General features: G+C 44.1%; 1 protein-coding gene across 8 annotated transcripts in view; it reads left to right on the plus strand.

Annotated features, from left to right (window-relative positions):
- The first annotated feature begins 2,911 nt into the window (after window positions 1–2,911).
- The window catches only part of SPTSSB (serine palmitoyltransferase small subunit B), a 61,020-nt gene continuing 38,571 nt past the window's right edge, over window positions 2,912–25,360 (plus strand). The window contains exons 1-3 of one of the 8 annotated variants that reach the window (XM_085635219.1): window positions 2,916–2,933; window positions 19,022–19,107; window positions 21,068–21,196. In XM_085635219.1, the coding sequence (XP_085491345.1) occupies window positions 21,193–21,196 (4 nt within the window). In that variant the 5' untranslated portion in view covers window positions 2,916–2,933; window positions 19,022–19,107; window positions 21,068–21,192. Of the gene's footprint in view, window positions 2,934–3,259; window positions 3,647–3,767; window positions 3,813–5,030; window positions 5,308–19,021; window positions 19,108–21,067; window positions 21,197–25,360 lie in introns of those variants that run through there. The other 7 variants (XM_085635217.1, XM_085635218.1, XM_085635224.1 and 4 more) reach the window with 7 other exon arrangements.

A 25,360-nucleotide genomic window follows, 5' to 3' on the forward strand; every position in this document is an offset into this window, starting at 1 on the left:
TCTGGGTTTGATCCATCACCGTTCTTTAGCCCACTCTGCCACCCCAGTTCAGACATGGCCACGTACGAGCGCCGCCGTATGCAGCTCATCCAAAACCAGGCAGCTCGCCTTATTTACAGGCTTCCGAAATTCCATCATATTACCCTCCTCCTAAAGACCCTTCACTGGCTTCCCATCCTGGAGCGATCCTTATTCAAGATGGGTTGCCTGATCTTTTTGTCACTGGCCGGCACGGCTCCAGACTTCATCAGATCAAAGATCAATGCCTACGTCCCGGGCAGAATCCTTCGCTCCTCTACCCAGTTCCTCCTCAGCGTCCCTCGCTACCGAAGAAAAAAACATAGTGGTTCGAGATTTTCTACCCTTGCCCCCCTCTTCTGGAACGCACTTCCTTTTGCCATCAGATCCATTTCCATTTACATGGACTTTCGCAAAGCTCTTAAAACCCACCTCTTCTCCATGGCCTATTCATTGTAGTATCCTCCCTGCGTTCCTCATGATAGTCTTTGTTCAGCGCCAAGAAACCGCTTGGTAGTAGAGCGCTTTATAAAACCTTTCAACTTCAACTTCAACTACTATCCTTAATGACTTTAATATCTGGGTTTACAAATTACTTGGATCAGACTGCACATTTTTAACTTTACACTTACATATGATGCCTCATAATAGTTATTTGCTTAAATAAAACAGGTACACAGATGTCATGACACTGGAACTATTGCCTTTTAGCTACAGAGATCTACATTTCTCCATAAAAATCTAAACCTGTTCAGCCTATCCAGGTTCTCTTGCATCAATCAGAGCCAGCACAGCATCACTCAGCGCAACCACAGCATCACTCAGCGCAACCACAGCATCACTTAGCCCCACCACAGCATCACTCAACGCCACCACAGCATCACTCAGCGCAACCACAGCATTACTCAGCACAACCACAGCATCACTCAGCGCCACAACAGCATCACTCAGCGCCACCACATCATCACTCAGCACCACCACAACATCACTCAGCGCCACCACATCACTCAGCACCACCACAGCATCACTCGGCACCACCACAGCATCACTCAGCACTACCACAGCATCACTCAGCACCACCACAGCATCACTCAGCGCCAGCACAACATCACTCAGCGCAACAACAGCAACACTCAGCACCGCCACAGCGTCACTCAAGGCCACAACAATATCGCTCAGGGCCACAACAACATCACTCAGTGCCACCACAGCATCACTCTACGCCACCACAGCAACACTCAGCACCACCACAGCATCACTCAGCACCACCACAGCTTCTCTCAGCGACACCACATCATCACTCAGGGCCAACACTGCATCACTCAGGAACACAACAATATCACTCAGCGCCACCACAGCATCAATCAGCACCACCACAGTGTCACTCAGGTCCACCACAGCATCACTCAGGTCCACCACATCATCACTCAGCACCACCACAGCATCACTATGCGCTACCACATAATCACTCAGCGCTACCACAGCATCACTCAGCGCCACCACAGCATCACTCAACACCACCACAGCATCACTCAGCACCACCACAGCATCACTCAGGGGCACCACAACATCACTCAGGGGCACCACAACATCACTCAGGGGCACCACAACATCACTCAGCACCACCACAACATCACTCAGCGCAACTACAGCAACACTCATCACCACCACAGCATCACTCAAGCACACAACAATATCGCTCAGGGTCACAACAGCATCACTCAGTGCCACCACAGCATCACTCTACGCAACCACAGCAACACTCAGCACCACCACAAATACACTCAGGAACACCACAGCTTCACTCAGTACCACCACAGCATCACTTTGCAGTGCCACAGCATCAATCAGCATCACCACAGCATCAGTCAGCATCACCACAGCATCAGTCAGCACCACCATATCATCACTCAGCAACACCACAGCATCACTCAGGGCCACCACAGGATCACTCACCTTCACCACAGCATCACACAGCAGAACCCCAGCATCACTCAGGAACACCACAGCATCACTATGCACTACCACAGCATCACTCTGCAGCACGGCAGCGTCAAAAAACATCACCACATCAGTCGACACCACCACAGCATCACTCAGGGCCAGCACAGCATCACGCAACCACCGCAGCATCACTTAGTGCTTCTTACACTTTTTAATTACAACTTCTCAACATGCTGCACAGCAGCCACACTTCTCTACAGCACAGCTTAGAAACATTGGCAAAGCCAATAGCTCTACCCAATCACTTATAAAGCCCCCCAATGCATAGCCAATAGGTCTCGCCTTTGGGACATTATAAGTGTTTAGTTATCCAGCACAATATCCTTTATTAAACAACATCAAGTGTTGCATGGCTAATCACTTATAAGGTCTCAAAAGCGAGACCTATTGGTTATGCCAATGCTTGTTAATGTAGAGCCTCAGGATGGAACACAGCTCATGATTTATCTGTTTGGTAGCAAGCCACCTGCCTCGGGTCTCCCACGTTTCAGAGGTCCATTCACGAATCACTTTTCCAGTCCAGGTTTTTCTTTTGAACTGTGGGACTTTTCTTGATTCTATAATAGAACCACCGGAATACAAATCCTAATAGTAAAATAAAAACCCTGGCCTGGGTGAGACACTGGTACGGAACCTGGAACGTGTCAATGTTGCTATCTGGCAGGTGCAGACGCGCCTCATTTAGTAAATGCGAAACACTGAAAATCTGGGTCTTGCAATAACGAACCTGGCTGGTAATGGGAACATTTGACCATAAAAAGACACCGCGTACAGTTTGTTCTTTGTTATCGCGGCACACCAATATGAACAGTGTGTCTGTGGAGATGTTTAACACTGCTTGAAATTACTTGGAATTGCCGACACCGGGTCCAGTCAACAGAGTGAAAGAACGTGTTTGATGGATGGTTCAGGTAAGGACTTATCAGCGAGTCCTGACCCGTAAAACTTTAAATAACTGTAATATTACGTTATGTACTTTTGCATACGTTACTTGTGACCCGTTGTTCCAGTTAGTAAAAAATGTTTTCTGCAAACGGCAGTGAAACAATTTTTATTGGTACACACGCATTCATTTTATTATTCGATGCACACCTATGCGCATTCGTCGGCGTAGGGGTTGTCCAACTATCTTGCTGGGCTTTAATCCGCTGTGGGGTTTTGCAGTTTCGCTGCAGTAATAGGGTGACGGCCGCCTCAGCCGGCTGCAGTGCTGTCTGCAGCCCGCAGTCCTCACTGCAGCTGGAGGGGCACTGATTGTGTCCGAGGCGGGCGGGTAGGTGAGCACAGGAACGCCGAGGAGGCGCATTCCTCCACCCCCTGTCTGCATGTCCCCTCGGTTCACAGAGGGGCGCTTCGAGCCAAACGCAGCGATGAAAACACAAAAAGCGGTCATTATCTCCAAGGTGACGCTGGGAACGATCCGTGCCGTTGTCTTCCAGTCAATAAGTAATCATTAGAATCGGCCCAGCCATAGGTGGATGGTAACAAAGGGGAGCGGGGTGTGGCGCGCGCACCTGACCTACATGCACGGAACGCGTCTGAGGTTTACACTTGTACACGCAGCAGCGAGCCGCACGCGCCACGGCGGAGGCGCCAGTGTGGCATAGCACGCCAAAGCGCCGAGGTGAGCCCTTCAATAGCGCGGGAAGCATTTTTTTAGGACGTTAAAGGGGAGGGAGGAATAGTGCTGGAAAAGGGGGGCTTCTGTATCTCGTTAAGAAACAAATGCGTATATACGCCCGTGGGAAACCACAACTGGACTTTAAGCCAACCTAATGTTACCAATTACTGTTAAGTATGCCGCATACCTAGACAGACATGTTTGTATGGAGGATACACAAAGTGTGAAAGTGTTCTGGTTGGTTAAGAAGTTTTGTCTTGAGGCGAGCGGTCAATTCTTTTTGCTTTTTAATATGTTGAGTTATTTTCGTGAAGACTGCTGTATGCGTTGGTGCCACGCAATAAGCAAGCACGCGCTTTGTAAAATGCGAGCATGTGCTGAAAATATACAGTTTTAAATGTCTTTATTATTTTTCTGTGCCATTGTAGAGTTTTATCTTACATGTTCTCCTGTGTTGTTCAGGGATCTCGAGTTTTCCAGGCACACCCGTGAGGAGTTCATCTTTTCTAGGTGTTTGCTTTGCATTCTGGGGCTTGTAGTTGGGGTGCACAATGGTGTAATCAGGAATACACGTTCTAGACTAGAAATTAAACGCTTGGACTGGATGTGGTACTCATGCATGGACCTGGGCAACTCGGGGGTTCCAGTTTGTGAGGAAAAAAACGTTAGGAAGCAGTCTTTCACCAAAAATGCACGCCTCACCCTCGTGCGCTTAAATCAAAAGAGCCAGAGTTATGTCGCTGTTGGCGTGAGTGTTTCGCCCTGTCTTCTAGTCGTATTCTGGTGCCAGTAGGTTTTATTTTCCCTTTATAAAATGACAGGACTAAAAGGCCCAGAATACGAAGGAGAACACAAGACCATCTGAACTTGCCCGCGCCCGCCTTTGGACACATTCAGGCCTCTGACTCTTAAAATCCATAAATCAGAAAAAGGACCAACAAAAATAACGGCAGTTCTTTTCGTTCAGCACCTCCTGATGAAATCGGTGGTCCAATTCTGCTGCTCCGCCTTTCATCCTAGCTAGAGCAGTTAAATTATGTTAACTCAATTGGGAGATAACACTTTTTTTATGAGAACTTTTTATGACCCATTCACTTAATGTGCTTTTAATGTGTGCATTGTAAATGACGTTCAGTGTTGCAACTGGAATGTATTAAGAGCACGGCGAAATATTTCAGTGTGCGGTGAAGAACGTCATTAGAGCAGTTATAATTAAAGCAACTTTTATTACACTTTGCATAGTTACAGTTGTCCTACTAAGGTTCTAATGATCTGCATAAAGGCGCGCGGTGCTGTTCCAGGCATGAAACATCACACTAATATTTTTGGTGGTGTCAGTAAATGTTTCTATTCTTTTGTGGCACACGGTAGATTGCTAAATCAAAGGTTACAGTAGTTTGTTTTCCTGAAACCAGACGGACTAGCTGAAAACGCACACGAAACCTGCAGTTCCGGAATATCCTCTTGCCTGGGTCTGGGAGGGGGCAGTTCCGCTGGCATACAGGTAGGCAAGGCAGTCCAGAAAGAACAGTTTTTCTTGCTCGCCTTGTTTTGGGTTGCATTTTTTGGCTTGGTGATCTGTTACCACAGAGCATCTATTGTTCAAAGATGAGCGCGCCTCACTTCGTAAACATTGCGTATCAAGCTACTCCGGGGCAGAAAAGGTAACTGCTTTCCATCAACTTTTCTCTTCAGAAATGTGGGTGCGGAGATAAAAATAATAGATGCACTCCTATATTTGTATGAATGTGGGTGGGAAGTGTATGATTTAAATAGCACACTTACTTCAATGGTCTCTATAGTTTTCACAGCTGTTTTTAAGCCCTTCCAACATCGTATACATATCAAAAGGAACACGTATCAAGCAGTACTGGTGACACATTGTGTACAATATGTCACACTGGCACTCTGTGACAATGTGTGCTTACAGAGTCACGTATACATATATTCACTGAAAAAACAAAAGGTAAAAGTAACGTTATTGTTAGGTGTTGAAATAACATTAAAAAGTAACATTTATTTAGAGAGGGGGAAAAAACCCTGAAATTCGCCAGTTGTAATTTACTGAGCTAACAGTAACTTGAGCCCCACCGGGCATTGCTTGCGACTTCACATTGTACGTCACTCTTGGCATGTTAATTGATATTACTGATAACATCTGAAATGACATCATGGATGATTTCACTGGTATCTCCATGGTCCTATAGAGTTTAGAGTCACTGATTGTACAAGTGTGGGGACATAGAATGGAAATAGTGTAAGCCCTGGAGACAAGTATGTTGGTGCATGTTAAAAGTTAGAGGGTGCACCGTTTACATATTAAAGTTTGGGATGCAAGTAATACTCCATGATAAACACGTCTAAGGCTGAGTTCATCTAATGTGTGTTGCAGAGGTATGTTTGAAAATAGGTTGAGGTTTTTACACCAAAACCTGTCCAAAAAATAAAAGTGCGAAAGGCCAAAGCTGCTTTTGTCAATATGTTATCCATTAGTGGATATCCGGACAAGTGCCCATGTTAAGTAATTGAAATAGTGATATAGACAAATTGTCTTTAGCCAGGATGTTTACAAGACTTGGCAGTTTATTTCTGGAACTTTGCTGAAGATTTTTAGGCATTTCAGATTGTTGAATAATGTAGAATATAGAGTTGTCCAATTTATAAGTGGTTTATCTCGCACTGGCAGTGATATCATGCCTTTAAAGTTGTATGCCGTTGTGGCCACCTCAGGAATGTGTGTACTGTACTTTCCTAAACGACATAAGGTTGTCCATGGGGGTCAACAGACGGTTAATTTGCAGTAGTATATGCATACCCGTCAACCTCTCTACTTAAAATTGCGGGTCATGCGGCATCTTTAAGAGGGTTATCCCACCAAGGTTAATAGAGCATTGTCTATATCCCACCAAGGTAAATAGAGCATTGTCTATAGGTGTAGAGTGCTGATACACTTCAAGTCCACAAACTGTATAGAACAGAGTCACAATGATTGTATGATGTTATTAGTGGTGTATGTAAGGTCGTAAGCAGTGCATGGCAAGGTGCAAGTTATAGTTGGATCAGTAAACTATAACCTGTGAATTGCAATATGTTTTTTATTTATTTATTTTATTATGCAAACATTAGTATTTATCTCATTTTAACACATAACTAAAATGTCAAGTGAACCTGTGCTTTTTTTCAGTGAATTTCTTGGGAAATGTAAGCTAAAATCGTATTACCATACCTAACCATAATGTAACTTTAGCCTTTTTTCAGTACATTTCAAATGTTATAGAGACATTATAGTTGGGAAGTAAAATAAAAAAAACTTAAATCTGAACTTTATACTTGGATTCAGAATTTACACACACACAACCATTGAAATTCAGGTGTTCTAGTACCAGTTATCTCAAGTGACTATAACTCGTGCCCTAAGGTAACTATAACCCGTGCCCCGCCATGCACAGTTTTCTCATCAATAATTTTGTAGCAGATAGTGTACTGATATTATTGGTGATGTCATAATTATTGGTGATGTCATAGAAGATGTTATGAGTGATGTATTATGTGGGGTAGTTGAAAAATACCCAAAAGAGGGTCCCTGTAGAAAGAATGAATAAGGGGAGAACCAGGGAAAGGAAAAACAATATACACAAATCTACCCCTTATCAAGTTATTTTAACCGTTCTGTAAAGAACCCGCAATAAACAGTGTCCCACAGACTAATAGTTCACTTCATTTATTATTAAAAGATACACATTTTTTGTCACTTTTTGTCACATTGATATACAATAAACATAACATTAATTAGTTTTATATAGAATTCTATATCATACATAAGAGCCCTAATCTAATGGGGAGAAAACCATACAATTTCAGTACGTTTCCACAGAAAACAAAAATAATCCAAAAAAAGACGTGATGAGAACCAACAACTATTACAATAAACTCCAACTAAGGACGCAATTCAACACACCATATACAGAAACAAAGAAAATGCCCCGACGTGCTTTTCGGAAGTACGATGTGCTTAAACCATCCTTCAGAGTCAGAAAAACATTCTTTAGTTCATTGTATATAGAAAGACCATAAATTGTAGTGCACCGGGCTCTGTACAATATGCACAAACAACTTTTCCAAGGTCATTCTGGTTTCCAGAGGAAGATAAGGCTCTAAGAGGTTCAGAAGATACCTCTGAGTTCAAGCAGACTATCGCAAAGGTAGAAGTCACTTTTTCAAAGTGAAACCGCACAGGATCACCTTGTGCTGGCAATTCATGGAAATGATTTTAAGGCTGGTGATGTAATACAAACTACACACGGACTCAAGATAGTAGTCCCAGTTCATAGCCAGTGGGATAAGTAGGTCTTGGATAGAAAAGATTTAAAACCTGAGGGTCGCATGGGACAAGACTCAAGATAATGGTCCCAAAAACGCGTCCTCTTGTTTCTAGCACTTGGGTGAAATGGGAAGCAATCATCAACTGGATTCAACACTAACGGAGTGCTATTCGGAACAAACTCCAATCGCCGTGGGTCCAACGTGTCAGGGTAGCAGTCTTAATGGAATTTAGTTATAGGGCAAAGTTCCATCGGGAATCAAGGAATCTATGAAAATAGTAATGGAGCAAAGACTATAGCAGCTGAATTTTTATGGTTTTGTGTGTGTAAATTCTGAACAAAACTTGCACATCTCTATAACCTTTCTTTTTGTCAGTGAATTTCTAGGCATTTTTTTATTTTTTATTAAATCAGTGGGGTGGTGGGCCACAGGGCCTGGCCTGCAGCCACCACTGTGCCGTGCAGAGTCTTTGGACGTGCACCCTGGGGGATGGGAACAAAACCTGGTCAGCACCCATGCTCTGTGGCCAACCCCCCAAAAGGCAGCCAAGCTGAGTGGGTGGCCACAAGCCCCCCTCCCTGGGATGTATTTCGCCTACGGACCCCCATCTCCCAGGGCCCGGCCTTATGTAAATGAGGAGGGGGCATGCAACCCCCTGCCCCAGGGACCCCATCTACCCTGGCCCTGCCTTACTGTAATTGGGGAGGGAGGCATGCAGTCCCCCTCCTGGGTTGATTTCCTGCCTGGGAATCCCATCACCCAGGCCCTTGTCTGAAGGGGGAGGGGTCACAGAGCTCCCTCACCTGAACAGTATTGGCCCTGGGGACCCCATATGGTGGCTGCCCTGAATCCTGCCCAGGGCACTCACTGTGTTATTGTTTGGGGCCATGGGGGAAGCCCCGTGAACCCAGACAGCTCCCCACCTCCAGCAGCATTGCCCCCCACCTGCAGGGAGCTGCTAGTAAGCTGCTCCCTGTGGGTGGGATCAATTTTTCCATCTGTTTACCCGTCCACCTCACATCGGGGAATGGAACCGATGAAAAGTCTGCTCCCAGCAGGCATGACAGTTTTCTTGCCCCGCCCGCTGGGAGCAGACTTAATGTTTCCTCTCTCATGGCAGGACCTTTTGAAATTGCTCCTGCAAAGCAGGAGTTAACACAGGTTTCCCTGCCTGCACTTGAACCACTATGCCCTAGGGGTGGGCACCCCGGGACATAGCTGAGCTAGTCCTGAGACATGGGGTCCCCAGAGCCATTATTAGCTCTTTGAGAAGCGCGTATTTTCAACCTCCCATTTTTCTGCATGGCTGGGGCCCAGGGGTCGGGACACCTCAGGCCGAATATGGCCCAGGGAGGGAGGGCCGCATGGTTCCCCACCTGTTAAAAGATCTCACTTGGCCCCGGGTGGTGGTTGTCCCCGGGGCCAAAATCAGCTCCGGAGGGCGACCTTGTGCCCCCCTCCCAGTATTTTATAAGGCAGGGGCTGATGGCCCAGGAAGGTGGGCCAGGGCCCTCCTCCCCTTAATTCTTACGTGCTGGCCCCAGGAGGTGGTGGTGGTGGTACCGGGGCCAAAATCTTCCTAGGAGGGGGGCCGTATGCTCCGTCCCAATATTTTATAGGGCTGAGCCCCAGGATATGGGGTCCCTGGTGATGAAATTCGGGAGGGATGGGTCGCCTGTCCCTGTCTCCCCCATTATCTCACAATTCCCACCGGGGGAGATTTAGAAAAAACACAAGCACAGGAAATCCACTGTGAATTAGCGAGGAAAAATAGTTGTATTTTTTGGAAAAAATGTTGTGACCTCCAACGACCAAGAGCCAGCTTTCTGCAAAATATGATGTAATTCCGTTCAGCTGTTCAGGCTGTAGTCATGTTCAAAATCCCTATGGAAAATCGCATGGGAAAAAATAGTTTTGGCCTTTTTATATATTATTTTTTAAACATTTTCGGGACACTGGGATTACGTCCCCGAGTCCTGTGATGGCAGTCGCAACAATGTCATTGGAGTTGCAGTCATCAAATCAAATAGCGGTACTGAAATGACCAACAGGAAACAAAGCTCTCTCAGCCAGTCAGACAGCCCTTTCCAGATATGCCAAACTTTGTAATCCTTCAAAGAACAACCTGACCAACTCTTTAAACACAAATGTATTAAAAACAATTAAAAGGATTTACACCAAATTACATAAAGCTCACTTTGAGTAAAGTTCTTACTTTTTGCCAAAGTTGATGTAATTATGGTCATCTGTTTTTCTGTATGGAAGAGCAAAGTTTCATATGGGAAAGAACTTAGGAACACAATATTTTGTGACCCCCATCCTCTTTGTTTGGCCTCCCGCTTGACTTATTGGCACAAAACTTTCCAGAAAAGAGAATAAGTGGAATAACTCTTTTTTAAGTTTCATGCAGTTCTGTGAAATGGCACTAAAGGTATTGGCAAAATAAAAACTCTTCCTATAAAAACTCTGATCCACGTATAGTTACACAGTGGTGACCACTTCTTTTTTGTGTGTGTGTATATATATATATATATCCTTACGTCTGAATATTGCAAGAAATAGTCGCACTCAGGATTTTGAAGAAAGGATGCAAGAAATAGTCGCACTCAGGATTTTGAAGAAAGGATGCATAAGTATTTATTGACTGATACGTTTTGACAGCACGGTCTTTGTCAAAAGTCATACAATGACCCGGAAGTGGCAGTGACCTTTTAAAGCATTTCCTGTGTAGTAATAGACATGAAAGAAATCTGCACAACAAAGAGCCTGTATGTTTGAACAGACTCTTGACAAGTGATTACAATACATCATCATCAAAAACGGTTCATATCATAAAAATCATAATATATTTTAATGAGTGCATGAGAATATATTCGCTTTGCCAATATTTGGTAAATGCCGATGGTGGTTATATTGGTATTTGCGATGGTAGTGGTTGTGGCACTGTGGTATTGTTCGTAGTATTGATTATATTGGTATTTGTGGTGTTATTGCTGATGTAGTTGTGGTGGTGTGGTATTGATAGTTTTGTGGTACGTTATTGGTGGTGACTAAAATATTAGTGGTGCTAATTGTAGCGAGAAAAGCAATTATATGTGGCAAAACGTGTGATGGTTGAGTGTACACTAGCTGTAAAATAGACCCTTGTGCATTGCATTAAAAGCACTCCATAGGAGGCAGAATGATACACTGAAGATGCAACAGCATGAGATATGAAAGGTATACTCCTTTAAGTAGATCAGTAGACCCTTCCAAGTAAACGTACACAAACTAGCAGCAAAAGAGTGGAAGACAACTAAAGCGGGCTGTAGCCAGACCTAATAGTGTGTACAATCTGGCTGGGTAACATTAAGACCTGTTATTCACAGTGCTACAGACTTCAAAATGGGTGATAAAAGTAGCATTTTAAAATTAAACTTTTTATTTTTACCCAACTCAAAATGTAAAAAGGTTAAGATACCCCTAAAAAGGAGCAGAAGCAGTAGGTTATGTTATTTATACTTATAGAGCGCACAATTACCCTTGGGTGTCCTGGCGCTAAGTACTGATTACCTGGAGAAGCTGAGGGTATACTACTGAGAAAAGAGCCATGTCTTCAGGCCCTTATGGAAGGAAAGGAGTTCTGGGGCATTTCTGAGCCGGAAAGGGAGTTCATTCCACGCTCTAGAAGCGCAAAGAATGAAGCTTTTACCTCCCCAATTGTATTTTTTTTAATGAAGCGACTTGCACTTGTTTGGCTCCAGTTGACCATAATGTGTCCTCATGTAACGTAACTGGTGCTATGTAAAGCGCTCTGATACCTGATTGGATTCAGGTCAAGTTCGCGCTATATAAAACTCCCGGGAAAAAAATAATAGTCTACCAGGAACATACCATTTAAGTTTACGTTTGAGATACTTGGGTCCTGTTCCATTAACGGCCTTAAAGATGATACACAATGCCTTAAAGAGTGTTCTTAGCTTTACTGGGAGCCAGTGCAGTTTCTTGAGTTCTCCCTTGACAGAAACAAACTTAGATGTTCAGGTCAGCATTCTAGCCGCTGCATTCTGGACCAGTTGCAACCTGTTCATATGTTGTTTTTGAACATTAAGGTATAAACTATTGCAGTAGTCCAGACGCGACATTATAAGTGCTGTCACCACGGTCTTAAGGTTACTCTCAGACAGGAAGAACTTAATTTTCCTGATTATTCTGAGAACCATAAAGCAGGCTGAGGTCACCATATTTACTTGGTCCCCCATAGTGAGAGTGTTGTCCACCAAAATTCCGAGATTCTTGGCTTTTCTTGTGGGTACTGGATATAAGCCCAGATCCTCCGGCCACCAATCTGGTGTCCACACCCGAGGATTGTTGCCAAATTTTAAAACCTCTGTCTTGGCGGAATTGAGTTTTAAACAATTGGAGAACATGCAGACCGAAATGGCACTCATACAGTCCTAGAAGCGGTCCCCAGTCTCCTTTTCAGCTCCCTCTGTCAGCGACAACACAATTTGTGTGTCATCAGCATAAGAGGTGAGCTGAAAGCCAAAGGACCTGATATCCTCTGTGGACTCCAAACATTTAGCACACTAATACCTTATAATCCAGGTGCACTCACATAGGAATGTGGAATAATAATTGTACTGAGCAATCTTAATCTTCACACGGGAATGTTTCGTCCAACTGCAAAATGAAATACATTTACCCCTGTTATGTCTACCACACGAGCATGCATTTTCCCATGCATCTATTGGCAGAGCATATGTTTTGCCTAATGTGTCACTGTCATGGCTTGATTAGTTTACTGACCGCCTGAGCATTTTTTAGTTCCTCTGAAATGCATACCGACTCCACAAAATAAACTACTGCTTCAACTCCACTGCTGGCAAGTCAAACTCATGAGCCATCCCAAGAGAACCAGTTCTGCCTCCCCGAAATGCCGTGCTTCTCTCAGGAAGTGCAGATGTCATATTCATATATTGATTCCAAGACCTGTGATCACAACGTGCTGTTTGGGTTTGGGCACCAGTCACTGAGAATGTGTATTGGGTGTCATTGAACCACACAGTCAGTGTGCATCTCCTGATTCCACTTGCTTGAAACTCACCTGCCAACTCTAAAACCTGTAAGCTATGCCCTTCGTACCATGCAAATATATGGGCCAGGTTGCTAAAAGGCGTGTTTTATATAGTGGCCCCGCCAACTTGCTGCGGCCTGCCAGTCATTTTGGAATACACCTATGTCCTTATAGGCAGTGGTCAAAGTACATTAAAGTTTGTGACTCTGATCCTGACCATGAAGGGGGTGGAGAAAGTAAGCGTGGGGGCAGAGTCAAAAGCTTGCCTAAAATATCCTATAGGTTCTTTTTATTGGTCTTTTACCTTCAGGTAACTGAATCTAAAATAACTCACACCTTAAATGAATGCAAGTTAAACTAATCGGTGGGAAAGGTACAGAATGTAATCCTGGTAGATGCAGTGGGGCAATAGCGACTATTGCATTTGTAGTGCAACAATGTCCCAGCCTGTGACAGAGAGCTCTGTGAGTATGCAAGTCATTACTTTTAAACTTGAATTGCACACAGTGTAACATATGCTGCAATACAATGCACAGAAAGATATAGGGTGAAGATTGTAAAAAGTATTTCCAAAATGTAGATTTTAGTGTAACACAGACTGTACTTACAGCAACCTTTTTTTAAAGTGTCCATTGAAAGCACGTGCTCCCCAGATTGCTCATGACCCCATTCAATATCTCTCAAAAAGAATAAATAATTGTCATCACGAAGCTTCAAGTGACTCCATCAGTTAAATCCAATACTGGCTTCAGAGCAGCCTTTACATTTGCAGGTTAACCAGTTGCTCACATTTAAATTTCTTTTAGGCAGCAGACACCCTGGCAAGAAGGCGTGTTTGTTGTTTTTCTTGTTTTTCTATCTGTCACTCGTTTGGCTTCACAGCACAGGAGACTTCCTTTCGTTCTAACTCTGAGGCACCTTGACTCTTGAAATTGTCCATTCTGAGACAGTTGTCACAAAGTAGAGGAACTGTTTTTGTTAATTAAAAAATACTATGGGGACATTGTGCCCACGAATCCCGCCCACTTTGACCTTTGCTTATAGGTCACATCGCAAAATGCCTTTTAGCAGTGGGTTGCAGAGCAACCAAACTAATGTACATACATTTGGCAAGTCGCTACTTGCGACCCACTGTGATTGGCTGCAATCTTAAAGATGACGGCCTGCCGCAGACCGAGACCTCCATCTCTACATTCACATTCCCCACTGGGGTACATTCTGTTTTCTTTTTAAAACAACCCACACGCCTTAAAAAAACAGCGGTTGCTTTAAAAAATGTTTCAAAGGCATAGTTGTCTCAAAAGTTCAACTTCCCCCTTTCAAATCGTTACCCACTTCCTTTGAGGTGGCAGTAACATTTCAATGGTTTGATATCAATTGCAGTCGCAAACCATTCATACATGCCACTGAAAATTCCATTCAGCAGGGCCAAACCTTTCAAGCCCCCTCATCGTTGCAATTTGAAATCACTTGCAGAACCCCGTTCCCACCTCAGAAAAACGTTCCGAATCACAAAAGGGGTTTGGTAAGTGGCATGGACCACTTTCCGTTGTAAGCTCTGTGATTTTGAGAAATGCAAGGTTTGCAACCGCAAAAGGATTTCATACAATATATTGGAGTTGATGACGCCGGATTCTTATCCGTCTTACCATCACCAAGAATCCTCTCAGGTCACCAGGATCTTTTTATCTGCTAAATAGTGTAGATCAACCGAATCAAATCTCCGTTCCAAAAGGACCACTAACTCCGAATCTAAATTTTTAGGATTTTATTACAACCAGGTATAACTGCACATACAAACACCTCAGTACAAGGTGAAGAAAATAAATGGGCACTAATACAAATGATAACCTACGCAGGAGTCTCATTCGACTCTGAATAAGAAGAATAATCAATTCCAATAACCTCAGAAATGCGATAATTAGTCCAGTCTCTACATTAGAAGTCATTAGCCTAAAAGAAAAATCAGTTAATCTATCCCTACTCTAACTCTAAGGTGACATCCCTACTTAGCATTTTCCCTCCCAGGCAAGAGAGTAAAGGTTTCAGAAGTGAAGACTTCCTTAGAAGTGCACTTACTTAGGCAGAGCTCGCTCTAAGATGCTCCTTCTAGCTTCCCATCTAAACCTCAACTGCTCAACCCTCAGGGCACTGTCCCTAATACAAAATCCCAAAAACATAGAACACGCCCTTCGGCACACCTCTTCAGCCAGGTCTTCTTCCAGTACTTTTCCAGTGAAACTTGTATTCCATCCAATGACGGTTAACTTGACCTTGGGTCCTAGACACCATCTCTACTGAAAGTATCATCCCTAAATTCCGGTGTACTCCCATATTGGCTTCTCGTACCATCCTAACTCCTAAAACAAAGGCCTAGTCTCTCTAACGAGCTAAGTGTCCTTGCACCTGCAATAGAAACATGAGAACGAGAAACTTTTCACTTCTCCAAGATTTTCTATCACCCTGAAACCCAAAGCCTTTAGCAAGGGAAATCCTTTTCGGCCTACAACATTTAGCTAACATAAGAAATGAACAGGCCTTTCTCTTTAAACGTATATGCGATCAGGCCTTTACACTGTTAAACACACTCCTAAAATCACACTATAAGCAATAATTTCATTACTCTTTATACATGAGTAAGCAGACTACACGTGCAAACTTTAATATGGTGCACGTTAAACCTAATACATCGCATTACATGAAAACCAATCATTATGCGTTGACTAAAATAAATTTGCAATGAACTACGACATTACTCTTCATGAAAGCATGGTTACATTTCTAAACACACTATGTTAAGCAAATTCTAGTGATACATTTCTAAGTCACACCTTAATACTACTTCGATTAATATATGGGTGCGGACTAACAGTGAATATGATGCACCCCTACAAATTTCAGAATAACGTGGTGCTCTATCAGTCATTGGGATAAATTCTTCCTCAAAACATACCTCTGGCTCCTGCACACCACTGCATCATTACTGCTTACCTCCATAGAGTTGCTATCTAAACATAGAACAACCTCATGTGTACATCATTGCATCATGGCTATTTACTTAGCTAGAGATGCACCTACAAGGCAGTCTGAATGGGCTGTGTAATGGGCAATAGACCACCTAGGTCTACAAAAAATTGCCCAGATTTTTGGCATACCCATCCGCACCCAATGCATAAACCATTTTTTGCAGTATCAGAATCATTTTACTTTCACATGATTCAACTTGGATCATAAGTAATTAAACGTCATTTATGAAATCTATACCAACCAGGCACAGCCAACCAGTCAGTGGAAAACCCAGAAACTGTGAATAAATGCCAGCCAGGTAATGAAACCACTACAGTGCCATTCTAATGGTCAACGACGCTACACAAATGCTAATAACCTCACCCAGTAGGTTGGGATGTGCAACCCTCTTTGAATACTGTACTAAGGACTGGCAAGCTCCCCTCCACTGAATACTGTCATAAGGTTGTGCTTACACCTTCTTCCCTCCTGGGACCCACCCAGGGGCGGCTTCTCCGTTTGAGCAGAGGAGTGTCGCCCCACAAAGAAAATACCCAGGCCAGAGCTGACAAAAATAATGGTAATAAAGTTTATTTATTATAATTGTATTTTTTAACAACTGACCCGTCCCGAACTGAGTGGCAGGACGGGCCAGTGCTACCGAGTAGCAGCAGGCAGTTGTGCACTTTAAAATGTGCATGTCTCTTTGGCGGGCTATCTTGTGACGACCAGCCAGACATGTGCATTTTGAACTTCTCTCTCCTAGCTGCCTTAGACAGCTGGGTTAGAGAAAGCGCAGGCCTCCAGTGCTCTTGAGCGCGCTGAGTGAGGCAGCTTCAACCAATCCTGGTGCTGCTCTCATGCTGTTGAGAGCAGCGCCAGGCTGGGTTAGGTGAGTTAGTGGGAGCCTGCTTGGAAGAGAGACGACCGGTGGAGGAGCACGAAGCGTCTCAAGGCAAGTGTGTTTTTAATTTTTTATATATAAATATATTGCGTTACCCCACCCCACCACCCTCGATACATGCCATCCGCCACTGGACACACCTTCCAACTGTTTTTGCAAAAATCTGGCTGGGTTATGGTCACTGGTTGGTTTTTAAGCAGTCCTTAATTTATGTAGTGGGTGAGTATCGGCACTCATTTGTGGAGACTGGGACTTACCGTTCTTCAGGGCGAGACGGACACAAAGGGGAAAAAGAAGGATATATAAACAGTGTCAGAGGGAAGCGGGAATGAAAAAAAAAAAAAAAAAAGCTGCACTAGAAACAATATCTTCAAAAGGTACAGTGAGTTTAAAACTCATGCCGCTGCTGAGGTGAAGTTATCATGTGCTGAGGATACAAATGGATCTTGTATGTGCTGTTAACCACAATAGCAACCTTTACATATTCATATTTACTTCCTTATATTCCGATCTGAAAGCTGTGAGGCCAGAAGTATGTTTGTTGATAAACGCAGCACGTGGCCTACTCTGTAAGCCAACTGTGCCAATATTACTGCGGATTTTAATACATTGTTGAATTACATTTTACTTTAACCTGAAATAACATTGATTATAAAAAGTGAAATTGTAAATACGAAAATCCTGCAACACGTGAAAGATGTAAATAATGTGTGCAAACTGTAATGGCATTGAAACCCATTTTAAAATAAAAATCTCGTTTTTTGGGGGGTAAAACAAAAGCGAATGCTGTTATAAGAGAAAAACAAGCATTGGCATAGCCAATAGGTCTCGCCTTTGGGACCTTGTAAGTCTTTAGCCATGCAACAGTTGCATAACTAAATACTTATAAGGTCCCAGAAGCGAGACCTATTGGCTATGCAAAGTAGCCGTGTGGCCGCGGAAGTGATCGCGATCACGATCAAACATCAAAGCGGCCGGCCGTGCGGCCGCGAAAGTGAAAGTAATCCCGGTGAAGCGCGGCGCCCGCGCACATGCACTGTAGCTCTAGGCTGGCCTGGTAGCACTTTTTGGAGCCCTCTCAATAAGTCTCGCCAGAGCAGCACATGCGCTGGGTCAGGCGAGACCTAACAATAAAATAGCGAATCTGCAGCAGAGAAATGGAGGCAGGAAGTGTAGGTTGATGGAATTAGAAGGCATGAGCGCCACAATTTAAGCCCCGTAGTCCGCACTCCCGGCATTCCACAGTGGGCTCCTAAGAACCACTTCGGAACCGTGCACTTTTTAAATCCTTTTTATTTTTTTATATATACAATATATTTATTTTTATTTACAAATTAGGCACTGGTCTTGGGCCACCTTCGACTTTCAGCAGTGCATTCTATTGGCAGTAGGCCTACTGGTTTTCTTTCTTTCAAAGCCTCACACCTGGAACCCCCTTAATTGTCCCTCGTTCCTACATTCATAACAAGCATTTGCAATGCAATTGGTCTCACCTTAGGGACCTAATATGTATATAGCTATGCAGCACATTAGCCTGGGTGCTGAAACATCTACTGTTCTTTAACATCGACACGCCAGGAATGGGAACACATGGAGCGAAATATTGTCAGAGGGAAGTGGTATAGTCCAAAGCTCTGGTGCTCCTGGAAGACAATTTCTATGGACTGGAATCTCAAGAATGCTAAAGTGATTCTGGTATTTCACTGACCTCTGCTGATCGTTTTCTATCAAGAAAGTTAAATAGAGGCAGTTGCCAGAAAAAAAAAAGAAAGTCCCTCAGCAGAAAGCAATTCTGGTATTTTACTGACCTCTGCTGGTCGTTCTCTATCAAGACCGGTAAATAGAGGCAGGTGAACAGAAAAAAAGTCCCTAAGCGGAAGCAGACAAGTCCTAGGGCTCATCTCCAGAGCCCAGAAAGTACATACACATATAAGTATATACTAAAGTATATACAAGAGGTCTCAAATGCTCGACCTAAATGGTTGTATTACAAGGCAGGTATGCTTTGCAAAGACCAATGTCTAAGAACTGTGTAGATAAGGTATGTTTTAAAATGTGGTCTTATTTTTAACTTGTGCTCTCTTATCAGATATCCAAGTTTCCTAAAGAACATTTTTACGGAGGTTCCTAGACATTCCAAGGTAGGAGGAGCCGAAATCGAGGCCACAGGATCAGGTAAGGTGGTGCTATTTTTTTTGTTTTTTCTTTTTCCTGCTCTGCATTCTGGTGCTTGCCCTTTCTTGTAGGATGCAATGGGTTTGAGTTTCAAAAAAGGGTAACCATTTTGCCCAGTGCATCTAACTGCAGCAGTTAATCAGATGAAAGGGTGTTACTTGATGTCCTTCGTGATTCTGAATGTAAAATCACAGCATGTAGCTTCTGCACCTGAATGGAGGGAAAACCCTATTTCATTTGTTTTTGAACTTAGATGTTTTGCTGAACTGTTTGAAAAAAAGGTGGATATAGAAAAAATGGAAGTTCACTGGTGGTGTGCAGAGCATAAAGGGATGGCGCTAGAGAAGCTGTTACTGACCAGGCATAGGACCATCACCCACCCTCCCTCTTTTTTAAAAAACTATTGTTATCCCAATTTAGTGCCCCACTTAATTTGGCACCCTAAAGGCACTCTAGGGGACTAAATACTTTGCCTATATTAGTGGACGGCCTCCTGGATTATAGAACTCCAATCCCATGGAACTATACCACGCGTCAAAACAGTGTATCTGTGTATTTTATCGAATGCAGACCAACACATCCTAGATGGTGAAACATTGGTGTACAAATAATTTTAAGACCTAAATGACATGGATTGAAGGGTGGGTTAAACCACATTCTCCTCGATAAGACCCGAAGAAGTGCCTACAAACAATTACATTATATGGATTAGGGACCAGGCTTGAGGCCTACAGCGAGCACCTTGAGAGGCTCACATATATTATGTGGAAAACAATACATGGGAGAGATCAAGAGAAGGGAGTATGTGTTTTCTTTGTGCTCCGTTGTAGGGTTAGGAGGTGTTTTTCCAGTTGAAAAGGGAGATGGGGCATTTCTTGGTAGTGCTGGTACTGCATTCCAGAATCTGGGGGCATTGACCGAGATGGTGCTGGAAGGATTCTTTCTTGAGCCTTTGGATGACTAATGTGAGGTTTGCTTTGTTCCCAAGTATGAAGGGAACTCACTAAAGAGGTTAGGCATGGCATGCAGAATTTCAGCAGATGGACACATGCAGGTTTAAAATCGTTGATCATTAGAGACTTCTTTTTTGGGGGGCGTCTTGTTGAGGTTATCAAATGATCCACATCACCAAGGTTGTATGCAATATACCAGTCTTGGGGTTTTCTTGTACATATTATTGCCTTTAGTATGTTTCAATTTGCTCAGATAAAGTGAACAAGAAGTACAACTCCCAGAATACCTTTACAGTCTGAGGCACTCGTGAATATCTTGGAAAGCCTCCGCCCGACACCGTCTCGGAATTGGGACCGACGACTTGTGGTCGGCGGTTCGGACCGCCTGATTACGATGTGACTGAACACTGTTAAGTCGGATTCCCATTGTTCCCTATGGGAGCTCCTGTTCTACCCAACCACCAGCAGTAACACAGGCTCCTATAGGGAAATGGGGGGGGGGGGGGGGGTGCAGAAAACCCTACACCCTGTCACGGGCACCCCATTGTGCCTGACACACAGTGCAGGGTTTTACAGGGGGGGGTCCCTTAGGTACTCCCTCTGCCCCCAACTGGAGGCCTCCGTATATAGGGGGCCCTGTTAGGGGCCCCCAAAGTCACTTTCTGACAGCCTTTCCGTGTTGGAAAGGCCAGCATAGAAAGGCTGTTGGAATCCGACATTGTAATCCTGAAGACGGATACGCTGTCCTTCGGGGTGTATGATGCGGTTCTGATCAACACGGGTACTCCGAGAGCAGGTCGGAACCGATTCGGAATGACCACGTGGTTTATATTCCGACCACGAACATCGTAATCGGTCGGTCGGTCGGTCGGAATGTAAACCGAAATTAAACATAGACTTATTTCAGAGAGTCACCCAATATGTGAGCATTCATCTCCAAATACCACAGCAATTAAGTCTTGTATCGTGGAAACCCATGCCTAAAAAACCTTTGTCTTTATATTCAGATTCTACATCATCTAACGACCATCAGTGCAGTATTGAGCACCTCTTTGCACCCAGTGATCTAGGATTCAAGAGGACAATGCTCATAGTTAGCTCCTAGCTGGTATATTGAGCAGAACGGAAGAGGATGAGTATGTTACTCCATTGACCTTATACCCCACTTGAATTGTCTTATGTAACCAATATTCTAGTGCTCATGTGTCCTCTAGCACATTAGTTCCGGTGTGTAAAGACAATATACATATACCTTTTGTGTTGTCCCAGAATGCATTTGTGTTTCATTGTAACCACATAATTGAAGTAATATCATCAGCTGCTCTTCTTTTGTCACAGTTATTTATAGTCGAGTCACTGGAATTATGAGATTCTGCGGCCGCAACTTCTTTTGCATAAGTGTTGATTTGCCGCATTTGTCACACAATCCATTATCTGCAGCACAATCTGCAGATTTTAACAAAAAAAGTGTTTCAAGATCAAACGGATCCAAACGTACTTAAAATGTTGTGATATGTTCACATGCAGTGGAAGGCGCCTAGCAGAGGTTAATTGGTTATCTTTCACTTAGTTCTGTATTTCGTTGTAAAACTTGTAGTAAGGAGTTGAAAGCTTTGCCCAGATAGTATTACCATGTGTAAAAATTACAAACTAAAGAAATGATGCTATAAAAAGTAAAACATGTTCTACCTTGTGCGAATAATTAGATTTTTCTTGTTGCAAAAATCGGTGCTCCTCTGCCACATAATTTGGTGTTCCCCTACCACACCGTTCCAGTGGCCCTGGTTATAGTGTCTTACTGCGGTAAATTGGTCATGGTTGGTAATGTGTGCTTCATTATGGTATGTGGCATACTTGGGTATTTTTGGAAAACTAACGGAAAGGCAACAGATCCTTAAAATGAGTTTTATTCCCTGTGAATTTAACTTGCACACCCCAGGCCTTTTCTTTCTTCTCTCATGAAAATCTATTGGAAATTCTACAAATTGCAACTCGCACTTTTGGAGACGAGTTCGTCTTAGTTGCAACAGCAAGATTTTGGAATCCGCACCCCTTAGAACGGAGACATGAACCCAGGCGACGTTCCTTGCGCAAAAGCTCAAATCAAGACTTTGAATCTCAAAACATGTCCTCGGGGTGTATTTAGCTTTCTTTTAGGGCGTTTCCTATTATGTTGTATTCCAACACAGCATTCGTATTGTTCTCTGATCCAAGGTGCCTCTGGTGAAACTTGAGCTTCACTTGAGCCCAAAAGAAACTGGACATCCTGTGTTCCGAATTATATGATCTTTAACGTTCGTATGCTCTCGTCTCTCTTCATTGTGTTGGAATTAGAAGTTCACTATGTACCAGGCGCGCAACACCCATTGGACTCAAAGGGCTTCCTTTGATCCCTATCTTTCCCTTTCTCAATCTCACCCTCTCCCTGCCTTTTACAACTGCGGCCCGCACCACTGTGCCCGCCCCCACTCCCACCTCCTACTCCCTCCTCGTTGGCTTCAATATACAAAATAAAATTACCGATAGCAACTGTGAATAATGGGGGTGTTATTCAGCTCGTGGTTCTAAGTGACGTCATAGACAGTGCAAGCTTTACTCTCGGCCATTTGATGTCACTCACAGCCTGACCATGAATAACCTCCCGATATTGACAGTTCTCCAAGTGACGTAACCAGACCTCCTGCCACCCGCGGCGCCCCCGAGTTTGCAGTCTGGTGCAGGTAAGAGCAGGTGGGGGCGACTTGTTCCAGGGCAGGGGGCTACGGGCAACTTGTTCTGGGGGTACGGTGGTAGTTCACAGAAACGACTTGCTCACCTCCTCTGCCCCCAAAAAGAGTGCCCCCCCTCCCAGCTACTGCTACGCCACTGAGTTCTCCTGCTATAATCCTATATGTGACCGTCCTCCCTGGCGCCTAGTGTATTCCGCCACCATCTTGCACATTATCTTTTCCATTCCCTCTTCATAGCTTTTCATGCCTTTGCCGTTAGTCCCTCCTTCTCCCCAACATTCCCTCCGCTTCCTTCCCACCTTTCTTCTTTTCACCCTTGTTCTTTACCATCTTCATTTTCTACTTTCACTTTCGTCTTTCTTGTTCCTCCTCACGCCTGTCCTTCCCTTTTCCTCACTTCTTTTCTTTCCCACTCACAAAGTCCGTAGAGCCTTTCCTTCTTACGCCCCTGCTGCTTCCTTTCCTCTCCCTCGTGTCTCCTCCTGTCTTTCCTCTCTGTGCAGCGTTCACCCCTTCCTCGCCTTTCATTTATTCCTTCCTGTTCCTCCAGTTCCCCCTCCCATTTCTCATCCTTCTGCCATTTTCTTTATCTCCCCTTTCTCTCATCCCCCTCCATTCCTCCTCTTCCCAATCGTCTGTTCTCCACCTCTTCTCCTTTTCTTTGTCCCCGTGTCTATTTTCCTTTATTACTCCCTCCCCTCTCTTCTCTTGCTCCTTGTCCCGCCTTCGCTCCCCGTTATATCCCCCTCCTTCCTTATCTCTCGCCTTCATTTTCTCCCCTTCAATATTCATCCTTCCCTCCATTTCCTTCATTCCTCTCGCCTTTCCTCCTTTATTCTCCCTGTGTTCTTCCTTCTTTACTTTTCCTCCACCCCATGTTATCCACATTTCCATGCGGGTGTTTGGGGGGGGGGGGGGGACACACTGTTAGACATATGCCTTTCGATCCTTGGCGCGTCATCCTTGCCTCCCTCCCCCTCTCCCCTCCCCCTCCTCTCTGGTTACCTCTTCCGGTTTCACATCCTAGTGTGACTCTTTTGAAAGTCCGGCCCTGATAAGGGAGGCGCCCAAGTCCCCAGTTCCTTCCAGCCCTTGGAAGGGCCGCTTATAGTAACCCCAATAAACACGTGGGTGCTCTAAAGATTTGTGTGTGAGATTTGTCACATCTGAGGAGGCCCAGGCTTTTAGTGTGGGCCTCTAAGTCAGTCATTTAATAGCAAGCATTAGCAGAGCCAAGGGTTCTGGCTTCAATGTGCTAAAGTATGTAAACATCCTTTCCATACGACTGTGTTGGCACCTTAAAGTCAGACTTATTGGATTTGCCAATGCACATTTATCAGTGTATGGCGCTCTCCTGCTGGAAAAGAGCTAATCCAAACTCAAATATTACAAAAGTGAGAAATCAAATTAAAAAACAAATTCCATTATACAATGCATGCATGGCAAAAAATTTAATGTGTGTCGATTTAGTGCACTTCTGAGATGTGCAATATTCCAACGTGCATTGAATGCAAGCACTCCATAGGAGGCTGGAAAACACCAAACAACCACTCAGAGAGGAGAGAGACATCCTTGGTCCTCTGGGCGGAGCCATAGTGCACTGTTTGTATGTTTGAAAGAAATGGCACTAATAGGACTGGCAGACAGCTGTGCTGACAAGCCAAACCAACAAGCATTTGCAATGCATAAGGTCTCGCATTTACGCGAGTTTGAGCTATTGACATTGCAAATAACAATGCCTATTGGCATTGTCATTTACAATGCCAATAGCTCAAACTCGCGTAAATGCGAGACCTAATGCATTGCAAATGCTTGTTAAATATTCTGGTCACTAAGGTGCTTTCACTGGGTTTCCCTGGGTCTGGCCGGTTGCTCCCTCCTAGCGCTGAGATGCCTTCGGGTGACCACGCGCTCTACAAGTGACAACATAAAGTAACTTGTTGTTCCGCTTTGTTTTAATGAAGCCAATTGGACCTGCTTGTTTTTTTGGATCTGACATGTTTCGGTATAAAATTAGCAATGCCAGAACAGACACTACTCGATTCAGTCTCTACATGGAGTAGGCCAGGACAAGAAATGCTTGAAACCTTCAGTCAACGTGAGGATTTTGTTTTCTTCTTGACTGATGGGCAAGTAACAAAGGATCTAGTTGGACCCTAAATTTCACAACCGGGATTTGCATGATGCCAACCACTTTTTTCCATGTCATTATCTGTATGCTCTCCAACTGGTTCTGGCTGCAGAGCGCACTATTGATGCTGCATCCATCCTGAGGGCAACTACTTCCAAAATACGCAGTGCACAATACATTCAAATTCAGTAACAAGTCACACAAGGATCAGTGATGCAAATTGCATTCCTTACTGTGTGTGGAAACCATCCAACAAAAATCAAGCCCACTCCTATCGACCGAACTGGGACTTGGGAATACTTTCTTTTGGCCGCTGTTAGACCTGGCATCTTTGGCGTGGTTTTCCCCTAACTTTTTGCCTTCAGACCTCCTGCTTGTGCTGTCTCCTTAAAACATGTTGAACTGGTGTATACCTAATTGGCATATTTAATTTACTTGTA

Source organism: Triturus cristatus, chromosome 11, assembly GCF_964204655.1.
Source record: "Triturus cristatus chromosome 11, aTriCri1.1, whole genome shotgun sequence".
In the NCBI taxonomy this organism is placed as follows: domain Eukaryota; kingdom Metazoa; phylum Chordata; class Amphibia; order Caudata; family Salamandridae; genus Triturus; species Triturus cristatus.